Genomic DNA, 13,031 nt, shown 5'->3' with positions numbered 1-13,031 from the left:
TCCAAAACCACGAACGAGAAGACTTCGAATTCGAAAACACGACGAAAGAAAGCGAACAAGCGAGTAAAAAAAGAAAAGGAGGCAGCAACAAAAAAAGTAAGAAAAAGACGCAATGTCGAGTTTTTTAAAAATTGCGCCAGATGGCGCCACTAGTACACACCGCGGCGAGACGCCAGAAAGTGCTTTCTTGCCTACTTTTCAGCCAGGTAAGGGAGAGCTATCGCGGTAGGCCTAAAACGCTGCGATCCCGAAATAATCGTTCCTCGTGGGATGCTTCGCAATGACCGCCGACGAGATCGCGTGCACCGTCTTCAACGCACGCCGGGAGGCGACAAGGTGACGGGCCGCTGGTACCGCAAGCGGCGATGAAGCAGCGTCGGCAGCGATCATCGACAAGCCGCCGTCGCGACGTTCGACAGCAAACCGTCGGGGCCGCCATGGGTTGGTTGCCTGTCGCGGATCGGCCGCTTCTGTGTGTGGTGCCGTGCTAGCGTGTGCTTCGGCAGTGCTCGGGCGCCTGTGAACCGCCGCGAAATCGCGCGCCCCTCGCCTTCCTCCGCACGAGCCTGTGTGTGCGAACGGCTCGTGCGTTGAACGTGTGATGAAAACTCGAGTCAACGCGCCTGTTCGCGCCATTTGCGGCTGGGGGAAATAGCCAGTGTTTCTTGCGTTTGTTTTTGTTTGTTTGTTTCACTGCTGCAACCCACCACAACCACCAACCACCGCTTTTGTTGCTGTTTCGTGAGTCTCTCCTCCTCTGCTGGACTCACAATCGCTGATCTCCCGAAAGCGCTGCCCAAAATCACATGGCAACAACATGACTGATCAAGCATGGATGTCCCGATCAGTGATTCAGAGGAACTGTGCACCGCGCTTAGGTGACTTTCGGAGAAGATGCCAAGGAAGTTCAAAACACAAGGTCAGCACACTCCTGTATCTCATTTTTGACCGCACGCTTTCGGCATGGTACTACAAGTGGGGTGGCGGGAGAGAGCGGGGGGATTGAGGATTGATCTTGATCGGACAATAGTCGCGGCGGAGCCGCCACCAGGTTCTTCAGGTTCACGGGTTCGTCGTCGTGGCCCCCTCCGGCCGCGAAGCGAAATGCCGCCGCGTTTTCAACCCCCCTTCCCCTCACCCCAAGCCCATGGGCTAGGCATCCCTCGCCGCGCGTTTTGTTTACAGCAGGCTTTTATGAACATCACGGCCGCGAGTTGCACGCGAAACCGCGAAAGTGTGCGCACGCGCGATAGTACACGCGCGCACTTGATGCGCCGTCGCCTTGACATTTTCCGGTGTTTTATTTTGCTGCGACGATCCCACTACACCCCGAAAAAGCGTTTCAGCAGGTCCCGCGTCTCAACAAACCCGGACGAACCGGCCGCCGAATCCAGGAATAGCGGTGAAACCACAAATGTGTGAATACGTGTGCGTCGACTTCTAGGATTGCCAGTGCTTCGTACTGGCTGAGAATTGTTTGTGCACCGCAAAGGACACTAGTCACGTGTCAGCGGCTTTTGCAATGTGTTCGACGTGATATATCGGCGCCTATGAGAGGTAGCGCTAGAATCGGTCACAGAGCGACCGAGTTTCCTTTTGCGACGCAGTAACGTGACTTTTCAGAGTTGACCACGCCGCGCAATGGCGATGATGAAGGTGTACCGCGTACTCGGCGACGCTAACTAAAATTATGTGGCTTGTTTTCAAGAGCGGGCGATGCTTTTGCAGTCATTTCCGCTTCAGTTTCACTGAGCAGAAGGGGAATGCGGATACTGCATTTCATTCTCTTAGCCTTTCAGATAAGCTTCACGGGATGACTGTAGGGTCACTTGTAGAATCACCCGAGTTTGCCAAAGTGTTAAATAGTATTACACAGAAGTTCTTACATTTTAAGAGTTATCTGTGCAACAGCTGCAGCCTAATGTCAGTTTTAAGGGGAAAAAAAGACAAGGTGTGAAGTTTTGCAGCTCCTTCAAGTGTTCTGCTTGGTGTTTGCTATAAGCTTTTGGCACCGAAAGACATCCGAAAACATGAGGTAAGGTCCTTGTGATGTGAAGAAAGAAACCGAAGGAATTGCCCTATTTTTCATTGTCAACCATTCTTTGGTTCGCATTGGGGAGGACATCACGGCTAGCGTAACTTCAGGACTCATTTTGGTCATTTACATTCTCTTCTTAGCACTCACAATTCACGGCTAGCCGAACTCGGTGATAATGCAGAGAGTGCCATTTGGACCACTGACAAAGTGCGAAAAGGATTAGCATAGGAATAAAGTCGTTACATTAGCCTCACCCAGCTTTTCTGATAAACTCGCTTGTGTTTACCATCAATTTAGTGTGTCGCCATCCAGCAAATTGTAAACACAAAGCTATGTTCAAAGTTGCAAGTAAAAGTGGAGAACACTGGTGTCGTGAGAAAAGAATTTTTTTCTTACAGCCTAGGCATGCAATCTGATATGAACTGGTACAGCCTGCATCTGGTTATTTGACCAGTGCAGTGCACGGACACAATTCCGCATCACTCAGCTGCGCTATCACAAATATGCAATTTTTTGCGGACACCATGGTCCCTAAATGTTTGTTCCTGAGGGTACAGGTAAGGATTATGCCTAAAACCTGTAGCTGGGAAAACACAAGTTCCATATAAGAATAGCAGAGTCTCATGTGCTGTCAAATGAATACAAGCATAGTAGAGAGGAAATCAAGAAGCTTCTGTATATGTAATTTTTCAATACTTCTTTGGTGCCACCATTAATCTACACTGGACTGTTCATCTGCCTGAGAGCACTCGTGAAGCGGTGTAAGATAGATCTCCTGCGTGTGCTTGTGGCATTCCTAAAAATGGATGTTTTGGTATCTGAATTGAATCATTAAAAATGTCTATAGGCGAACTATACTTGCTTAACTGTTGAGGAATTACAGAATGATGAAAAGTTGCCCAGGTTTTATTAACTAATTTTAAGAAAGTCCATTCCATGTGTCGAATTTCGCCAATGCAGGTGCCAAGGGCAGTTCAGAGGACTTTATTTCTCTGTGTTATCGTTTCTCTGTGTTAACCTAGCATAGTTCTTAGGGGAATGGGTGGTGATTGTGTAAGACTGTGTGAATGAGTTCATCTCTGTACTTGCTGACCAGGTTCCACTCCCTGTAATTGTGGCTATTGAAACAGGACAGTTATGAAATGAAAGTGCTGGTCATCATAAAGTTGGAGAGCGGGGAGAGGTAGTAGAGGTTGTCGTATTGATCACAATGAACAGGACCTGTAGCACTTGGACCAGGGTTAGGCAATAAAAAAAGTTTTGGGAATTTTGTGGAAATGTTTTGGAAGGCTGAACTTGTCAAATGTGCCGTTTTACTCTGCAGCAGTGAAACACATGGTTTTCACCCTTACTGCTTGTAGGAGTACAAGTATATTTAAGTTATTTGGTATGGGTGTTGTGCAGCAAAAGGATAGGCTATTTGATCTATATTAAAGAGACACTTTACCGACCCAGGTCAGCGTGGATTGACAAAGTGCTTCCGATGTGCCGAGAAGGTGTCTTATGGTGAGCGGTGTCGTGGCTGGGGCAGGAAGGTACCTAAAAACTAAATGTGCTTGACATTTGTGCGTAGCACCCTTTGTGATGACACGAGAATTAGATAGACAGTATCGATTACCTTATATTATAAAAGAATTTAAGGCTCAGCCTGATGAGTTCTGATAACTTTTTCTCTTCTAGACCAGCCCAAACATGTAAACATACCTAAAAATTTGTGACTTGCACTAATATACTGGCACCGCAGCTTGAGCCCGAAATTAAAAAAGTAAAACATCCTTCGTTTCCTCTGCCAATAACTAAGCTTTTCCAGTGATTGTAATTTAAGTCTTGGAATGACTACTTCACCAGACCAAACTAATTGTTTTTCTGTACTGGTACATTAAGACCACCTGGTCACCATTACTATTTAATGAGTGCTTATGGAAGACATGCTGAAAGCAGGGAAGTTTTAAGCAAGAAGACTGGCCATAGCTGCATGAAAACAATGTACAGGAACAGGACGTGCAAAGGCAAGCAGTAAAAAGCAATGTTTCATTTGAGAAGTAATTGAGTTATGAAAAACAACGTTGCTATTCTTGCATCATCCATTCTGCTTTTCATTACTCCCCATTATGGTTCCCGCTCCAAGCAGCCATGAACAAGGATGGTGCTCAAAGTCAGTGTTTTCCCTCTCTATAGATGACATCACTACACCTGTCTCCTATTGAACCAAAGTACGGGAACCATCTCCCTCTGTGTGAAGCGGCGGAGGAGGATTGGTAGTATAGAAAATGTGCCCATGTAATCTTGACTATTTTCTGTTTTGTTGAACGTTTCGGTGGTTTTGTCATAACTGAGTGTAGCATTCAGACCACATCTCAGACAGGTCTCAAGTAGATAAAACTCGACCTGAAACTGTAAAACAACAGATGGTGCACATGTAGATTTATTAAAATGATTGACTTTGAAGCAATTCAAGACTGCCAAGTGCAGTAAGTCTCTCGCCTGCCAAATAAGAAAAAGAAATGGTACTGCTTCTTTTACTCTGAAAGGTGTGTTATCAAACAAACAAACTTGAGTGTGGCTTTTTGCTGCTCATAGACTACAGAGCTAGTAGGCATTCTAATTTGCATCCATGATGGTGATGGTGACTTGTTGCTTGGATTGCAATAGTGACGGAGCATCTAATGGGAAAATTTGAAAAAAGTTCAGTCTATCTTGAGTTAATATAGATTAAATAACCTGGGAAGCATACAGCCATAGAGCTAGAAATACTTGCCTGAATTAAATGTGCTTTTTAATTTGTGTGGCTGAAGAAGTTTATGGATTTGAATAGTGGATTCAAGCAATTTTTCATCTGGCTAAGTTTTATGGTAGTTAAAACTGGAGCATGAATACCTTGCAATTAAAACTGCTTTGTGTACACTGTATTTGGTGCAAAAAGTGGGAACTTGGTGTGCTTCCGATGTGCGAAACTGTGAGAAAAAAAAGCACCGAAATTTTATTTGCACTGCCACTTCCAAGTGATGGTTCTTGCATTCAAACCTCAGTATAGTGAAGTTGCATCTGACAGGAAAATGCCTTCATTATATAGGTGTTATAACCATAATCCATCAGAAGCTGATATAGGCATGGCATTTTTTGAAAAGGTTTGCTTCGTGATATGCAATAATTTGTCATAACTGAGTTTATAATATAAAAGAGTGATTGGTGATCTTGCTTCTTCTGCATTGCCTCCATGAGCTATGACATGCCTATGTGCAATAAAATGTTGCTAACGCAGAACAAAAAGTAAAGTGCAGTTCAATCTGTTCAGACCTGTTTGCATTTAAATTTATGTTGATGGTACATACAAAGGAGCCTTGAAATACTTATTTGCCCCCTTCCATGTTGTGGTAAAGTGTCATTGCATATGAAATTGACTGTGGGTTGGTTTTAACAGTGAAACAAAAGCATGTTTTGTTTTGCACAGGAATAGCTGACAATCACAGGTGCCCCAAAATTAATAGCAATGCAAGGTGCATGTTTCTTACAGATGTCTCTGAGTGCTGCTGTTTTTGTTGGATGAACCTGCCCTACAATATATTGTTTGCAAGTCTCATCATTAGATCAAGAAATACTATAAGGTTATCTAACAACGCCGACTATGTTGGGATGAGTACAAAATGACAGTGACACAATACCTTGCAATATAGTGGATGCGAACCTTTCTGAAAACACTAAATATTTGCAGTGATCAATTTGTAAAGTTATGGTTCAACTCAGTTATTCAAAAGCAGTGGCAGCTGACATCTCCTTTTTGCCCGCTCCGTCTCATTCCAGATGGGAATCCGTCTGAAGCCATCCGGGGCCTCTGGGAGGGAGCATACATGTCGCAGTTTGTGCGTCTCTTTCAGCGCAAATTTGGATTTCAGAGCCTAACAACTCAGGTAAGCTGCCAGCTCTTTGCACTTGCTTATCCCATTCTCTTCAGGTCTGCGGCTTGTGGGCACAGCTCGAACTGTGCCTGGAACAACAGTGCGCGCTGGCAGTGCGCACCACGATGCTTTCATTCTTGGCAGCCCTCCCGCCAGTGAATGAAAAGAATAAGACACACGAAGTGCTAACACTAAACAGGCATCGGGGAAGGTATAACTTGCCACTCCCAGGTTCAGGTTGAAGAAACAGCTGAAAAGCAGTGATATCGCCACACTTAAGTTTCTTTCATGAACAGGTCTAGTGCAGGAAGATGCCATATGCAGCATATCAGCCCACACACTGCTCTATGACTCGGAACATACTGTTTGTTTTGTTGTCCAACTGCGCTCTGTCTTTTCTATTTGGTTGTTCTGCCTTTACGCTGGAAAAGAGCACTTGCTGCTCAGCCAACAGACACAGTGCTCCTTGGCTGTGTGGCAGTCCCATACATTGTAAACTTAATGTCAGCCATACGAGAGGAGATAGAAGTTCTGAAGGGAAAGCCAGACCAGCCTGCCGTGGTTTTACTTCAGCTCCCTGATATGAGCTAGAAGTATTGCCTTAAAGACAGGATGGATGAGGCATTGACCATTCTGGAATCGACAGTAGACTCACTTGCTGGTGTTCACAATGCAATGCAATATTTGAGGTGCAGCTGATGCAAGGAATTGCTGTAGCCCAGAGTGGAGCATCACTTGTATCATGTGTTCGTCTCTTGAACACATTGTTGACGTCAGTGAGCTTTAGCAGATATAAGTGTGGAATCACCAATGCAAATGCACGACTCCTGTTGTGCATAGCATGAAACTGTTTCTGTGAAGTTTAGTGCGCTCATATTGATGAAAAGTTTTGAGAAGGTTCTGTTTTCTCTTGTTCATGTGCGTTTCGAGCACAGTACCTTGAAAGACGTTTGTACTAACTGCAATTTCAAGTAACTGTGTTTTACTTGAACGTGAACTGCTCATTTTTTGAAGAATTATATCATATTCATGTGCAATTTATTCTACACCACTTCTCGCACTTATTTTGTGTGCATAGTAATTGAAGAAACCTTTTTAACAACACAAAATCGCGATGGCGATTTTGGTCATAACCTCCTCTATTGTGTGACATGACTGCACTGCTAACTCTGTTAAGGCTCCTCCTCATCGCCTCGCCCTGTTATTACACCTTGCTGTTGTTTCTTCTGCTTTTATATTTTGAGTCGTCGTCTCATGAATTGTGCTGCGTGGGCATAATTTGTCACGGTGAAAGTTTTCTACCGTGATGAAACTGGGGCAGCATTCTTATCTCACTTGGAACCCATTGTGTGCTGACACAGATAATTCGGGCTGTTGCGCAGCTCAATTTTTATTACTGCTGCATGCTTCATTGTTGCTGTCTGTGCTGTTATTGATATTTTAACAGCATCTGGCATTGTTGCACGTGCTTGCGTTTTGTTATGATGTCCAACACGAGCATTTCCTGTCCTACATGGGTGAAATCTAGGGGTGGCGTGGCGGCTGGGGTAGAGGGTTGGGTGGAAGGCACCTGTGTAGCAGCTGTAGGCATCAGTCGGGCAAGTTTCTCTATTGGCAGCACTACATGCATGTTTTAACAGCTGGTGTACAGAGTTTGTGTACGCACGTATGGTGCCGGGGGTTTCACGAATGCACCTTGTGTCGTATCCATGCTGCCTTCCTTGTTTGCGCAAGTTTTGGCTGATGGGACTCCACACTACCTTTTGTGTTCTGATTAATGAGCCATTTTAATTAATTGCACAATGGAGCGTGTTTCCCTTTTTATTTAAATTTTTTTCTGCTACATTAGGTTAACTGCACATAATATAACGGTGCTACTTCCTGTTTCACACTCCCGTTTCCAGTCACTGATGATAAGTTGCGCGCTTCTGCGATTTTTGCAGTGAGTAATTTGCTTTGGGAGATTTTGTTCTTGTGCTGGTTTGTGCTTTCTATTTAGAATGGAAACAGCGCAAATGGGGATAAGGAAGAGAGATGGACACAGCGCTGTCTTTCTCTCTTCCTTGTCCCAGTATCTTGCACTGTTTTCATTCAACATATTTATATGTTACCTGGATGGATGGATATTACAAGGGTTCCCTTTGAAATGGGGTAGTGGTGGATGCTATCAAGTTTATTGTTCTTGCCTTCTCTTGTTCTTATTGGGCCTTAAGACCCATGGTTTATGTTAAACCATCGTAGCTGATAGAAATTTACGTGCCATGGTTGCTTAGTGGCTAAGGTGTAGGGCTGCTAAACACGAGGTCGAAGGATCGAATCCCGGCCATGGCGGCCGCATTTCGATGGGGGGGGGGGGCGAAATGCGAAAACACCCGTGTACTTAGATTTAGATGCATGTCAAATAACCCCAGGTGGTCAGATCGTGGTTTTGGCACGTAAAACTGCATAATTAAAGATAGAGAGAACGAGAGGGAGAGGAAAGGCAGGGAGGGAGAGAAAGCTGATAGAAATTTAGTGCCATAAAATCTGTTCTTTATGCACCCGTGCCTTTGTGCCTCCATTATTTCAGATTTATTTTACTATTTTCCACTCGAGATTCATTTACCTTTCCTATTATCGTTAAAGCCCAAGGCCTCATTCTTATTTTGCTTTTGATTTGTCATGTTGCGGAACAAGCTATGAGATTGGTCACTTTGTGTCTTCTTATGGTGTTTGAGCTTCGTTTATTTGTGAGAATTGCTGATACATCATTTTTAAATGTTGGGAAAGCAGCAAAAATAAAAATAAAAGCTCTAAAATGCGAATAGTGATATGCATACCTATAGAAATGAACAATCTCTTATAGTGTCTTATGGCTTCTGATGGCTTGGAACTGAATGAGCAAACAAACACGGTGTGTAGTTCTTTAACCCTTTAAAAATGATGGCACATAAATACCTGGGAACATTTTGAAATTTCCTATCTAAGTGTGCAAAACACATTGGTAATAAGCATAATCAATGGAACGAAAAAAAAGTTGCATTTCAACAGTAGGCGGGAAACTAAGCAGAAAACTGGAAGTGGGCTTCACCTCAAGCCACCTAAGGCTTTGTTTGGTATTTGTACAGACAGCTGTCATCATACGTGAACCATAGGTGTGCATTTCATTTGCCTTACATTACATGCATGACACCGCTGCAGCCGTATATCTTGCATCGGGCTGTCTCTGACCGCGCTTTCAAAAGAAAGTGAGTTGTGTGCCAAACATCTTACTCATCCTATATTCCTGCTCTAAACCAACAAATGATGCTTGCTGCTTGTCATTCAGTGTTGGCCAAAGACATATAGCCAGAAACTTTATACTCAATACCAAATTTTTTCTGGTGTTGCAACATTCCTCAATGAAGTGTCAAAGTGTCAAGACAATAGTTTCTTAAAACCAGGTTTTAGCTTATGGGTTGCTGATCAACCAATTAGGCATTAACCAGCGTATTTGAGGTTCTCAGGGCTAGCAGCAGTTAAGTCCAGTTTTACTGTTGGCTACGCTTGTGTCAAAAACATTCTTTTTAGTGAAACTACTGCTCAAGAGATTGGCCCCTCTATAAGGAGATATGGGAAGCCGGTATATATTGAAAAATCAGAACAAATCATTGTCACTGTTTGAAATAGCTGAGTGGAGAAGCTACAGCATAGCTTGTTCAGTGCCATCACAATGTTGTCGTTCTGACTTTCAGCAAAGTTTCCGCAGTTCAGTTGATTTTCACTGTGCCTTCAGAAGTGAACATTCAAGTAGCTGCAAACACATGTAAGAGAATGAGGGATGTGCAGTCATGTTCATGCCGTTGTGATAGAAGGCAATGATGTTCCAGCCGTTAACTTAATTTTTTTGTTATAGTAGTAATTCTTGAGATAGAATGGATTATGGGTCATAGAATGGTGGCACTGAGTATCATGCAAATGAAGTATTGATGCCACCAAATTGAATTGCTTTGAGAAAATTTTTTGAATACAATATAAACCTGTTTTTCTGTTACACTGGGCAGCTTTTGATTTTTGATCCATTGATTTGTGATTCGGCTGGTAAACAGCCCTAATCAGCTTCTTTTCTTCATTCATCGTTTTGCCAATATATCTGCATGCTAATCATCCTCAAGAGCAACTTAATCACGGTGTGTTTGATTAAAGTGCTCAAAATTTTGAGCAGTGGCCATTTGGTTTAAGAGTTCTAAAAATTTTCCTTAGGGAAAATTTTTATTATTCTAAAGTGTGACCTACGAAAAAGTGTGGCACAAAAATAAGTAATTGATGGGATGCGCTTTTCTGTATTGTAAGCAGCTGCATTCGACATACTACTTGCAGCATGCATTTTCACATGTTTCTAGCATGCCTTTCTCAAGTTACACCACAGTTTTAGCTTCTCCACACCTTCCAAGCAATACTGTAAATGGTTTCCTTCATCTTAATCTGTTCTCTCTCCCAGTCCCTCACGTCGCCCCACAGCAGATGCAACTAGACAGTTACATCATCATCATCATCAGCTTATTTTATGTCCACTGCAGGACGAAGGCCTCTCCCTGCGATCTCCAATTCCTCTGTCCTGCACCAACGGAGTCCAGACAGCGCCTGCGAATTTTTAAATTTCATCACCCCACCTAGCCTTCTGCCGTGCTCGACTGCGCTTCCCTTCTCTCGGCACCCATTCTGTATCCCTAATGGGCTACAGGTTATATAACCAACTCTTTTACATTACCTGCCCAGCTCCATTTCTTTCTCTTAATGTCAATTAGAATATCGGCTATCCCTGTTTGCTCTCTGATCCACACCGCTCTCTTTCTGTCTCTTAACGTTCTTCGTTACATCCTAACATTCGTAACATTCGTAACATTCTTCGTTACATCGCTCTTTGCGCAGTCCTTAACTTGTTTTCGAGCTTCTTTGTCAGTCTCCAAGTTTCTGCCCCATATGTCAGCACCGGTAGAATGTATTGATTGTACACATTTCTTTTTAATGATAATGGTAAGCTTCCAGTCAGGATCTGACGATGTCTGCTGTATGCGATCCATCCCATTCTTATTCTTCTGTGAATTTACTTCTCATGATCAGGGTTCCCTGTGATTAATTGACCTAGATAAACGAACTCCTTCACAGTCTCTAGTGGCCGACTGGCGATCCTGATGTCTTGTTCCTTTGCCCGACTATTTATCATTATCTTCACCTTCTGCATATTAATATTCAACCCCACTCTTACACTCTTTCTGTTAAGGTCTCCAATCATTTGTTGTAACTCCTCTGCATTGTTGCTGAATAGAATAATGTCATAGGCAAACTGAAGGTTGCCGAGATATTTGCCGCTGATCCTTACTCCTAAGCCTTCCCAGTTTTAATAGCTTGAATACTTTTTCCAAGTACACAGTGAATAGCATAGGAGAGATTGTGTTTCCTTGTATGACCCCTTTCTTTGTAGGTATCCTGCTACTTGTGGAGAATTAGGGTAGCTGTGGAATCTCTGTAGATACTTTCCAAGATATTTACATAAGCGTCCTGTACTCCTTGATTACATTATGCCTCTATGACTGCTGGTATCACTACTGAATCAAATGCCTTTTCGTCATCTATGAAAGCCGTATAGAGAGACTGATTGTACTCTGCAAATTTCTCGATTACCTGATTGATGTCATGGATGTAATCCATTGCAGAGTATCCCTTCCTGAAACCTGCCTGCTCCCTTGGTTTATTAAAAGTCCAGTGTTGCCCTTATTATATTGGAGATTATCTTGGTGAATATTTTATATAATACTGGGAGTAAGCTAATGGGCCTATAATTTTTCAGTTCTTTAACATCTCCCTTTTTGTGGATTAGTATAATGTTTGCATTCTTCCAGTTTTCTGGCACCCTTGAAGTCGATAGACACTTTGTATAGAGAGCCGGCAGTCTTTCAATCATTATGTCTCCTCCATCTTCGATTAAATCAACTGTTATTCTCCTGCCTCTTTTCCCCGTTTCATGTCTTCCAAGGCCCTTCTAACTTCATCGCTAGTTATAGAATCAGCCTCTGTAACCTATTCATTATAACTGCGAATGAAGGTATCGTGGTTGCTTTGTGTACTGTACAGGTCAGTATAGAATTCCGCTGCTGCTCTTAGTACATCTTCAAGATTGCTGATGATATTGCTCTGCATATCTTTAAGTGCATACATCTTGTTTTTTCCGATGCCAAGTTTCCCTCTCACTGATTTCAGGCTGTGTCCATTTTTTACTGCTTCCTCCGTCTTTCTCATGTTATAATTTCAAATATCCCTTATTTTCTCCTTGTTGATTAGTTTTGACAGTTCCATGAATTCTATTTAGATCTCTTGAGTTGGGCAGCAATAATTTCCTTGCTTTCCTTTTCTTCATTTTATTTAAAGTAAACAACCAGTTACTACTACTACTAATGACTAGTTAGTATTATTCATTTTTCTCCATGTTTATGCACCCCTAATACCTTTGTTGTGTAGTAGAGGTGACTTGTCTCTAGCAGATCTTTTTTGTCATCATGGTTGCTTGATCTCACTTTGATCAATGCAAAATTATGGTACTGATGAGAAGCATGTAACAGCTGTGAATCTTTCACCTAAGTTTGTGTCTGACTCAGTGTCCACAAGTTATGGGACTCTTCTGTATGATATTGAGATAATTATTACCATTTCACTTCATGTTGACATCTGATTGTCTAGCTGAAGGACAGCACCTGTTAAGACCTGACTGCACGTGATAAACACGGCATTTCTCCTGTGAAATGAAATGTTCTGCAAGCTTGTAATTGCATGTGTCTGCCACTCCTTGCTGGTCTAACTTTAAACTGTTTTTGCGCAAAAATAACTTTTGCCTGTCTCTGCAAGATGTTTTGTTACATTTTGTGTACTATGCTTAGTCTTATCTAAATGCAGATTGCCAATCTGAATGTCAGTAGGAGTTCTCGAAGTAGTAACGCATCTTTCTGTGGCTGGCTGCTATAGTCAGGGAAGGCAGACAAACGAAGATCAAATGAATGAAATTAAGATGTGTGGCTGTGTTGATGACGATTAGTGTAATGTGACCACATTGAATAGATTGTTTGCATATGATTTCTCATAGC

At 42.7% G+C, this 13,031-nt stretch overlaps 1 protein-coding gene across 7 annotated transcripts in view; it reads left to right on the top strand.

Annotated features, from left to right (window-relative positions):
- The window catches only part of LOC135911119 (collagen alpha-1(I) chain-like), a 162,609-nt gene continuing 149,578 nt past the window's right edge, over window positions 1–13,031 (top strand). For 2 of the 7 annotated variants that reach the window (XM_065443239.2, XM_065443237.2), the window contains exons 1-2: window positions 1–919; window positions 5,840–5,946. In XM_065443239.2, coding sequence (XP_065299311.1) covers window positions 895–919; window positions 5,840–5,946 — 132 coding nt within the window. In that variant the 5' untranslated portion in view covers window positions 1–894. The other 5 variants (XM_065443244.2, XM_065443240.2, XM_065443241.2 and 2 more) reach the window with 5 other exon arrangements.

Source organism: Dermacentor albipictus, chromosome 9 (genome assembly GCF_038994185.2).
Source record: "Dermacentor albipictus isolate Rhodes 1998 colony chromosome 9, USDA_Dalb.pri_finalv2, whole genome shotgun sequence".
Classification (NCBI taxonomy): Eukaryota; Metazoa; Arthropoda; class Arachnida; order Ixodida; family Ixodidae; genus Dermacentor; species Dermacentor albipictus.
Note: the sequence above shows the minus strand (reverse complement) of the source record. Positions and strands in the feature narration are given on the sequence as shown.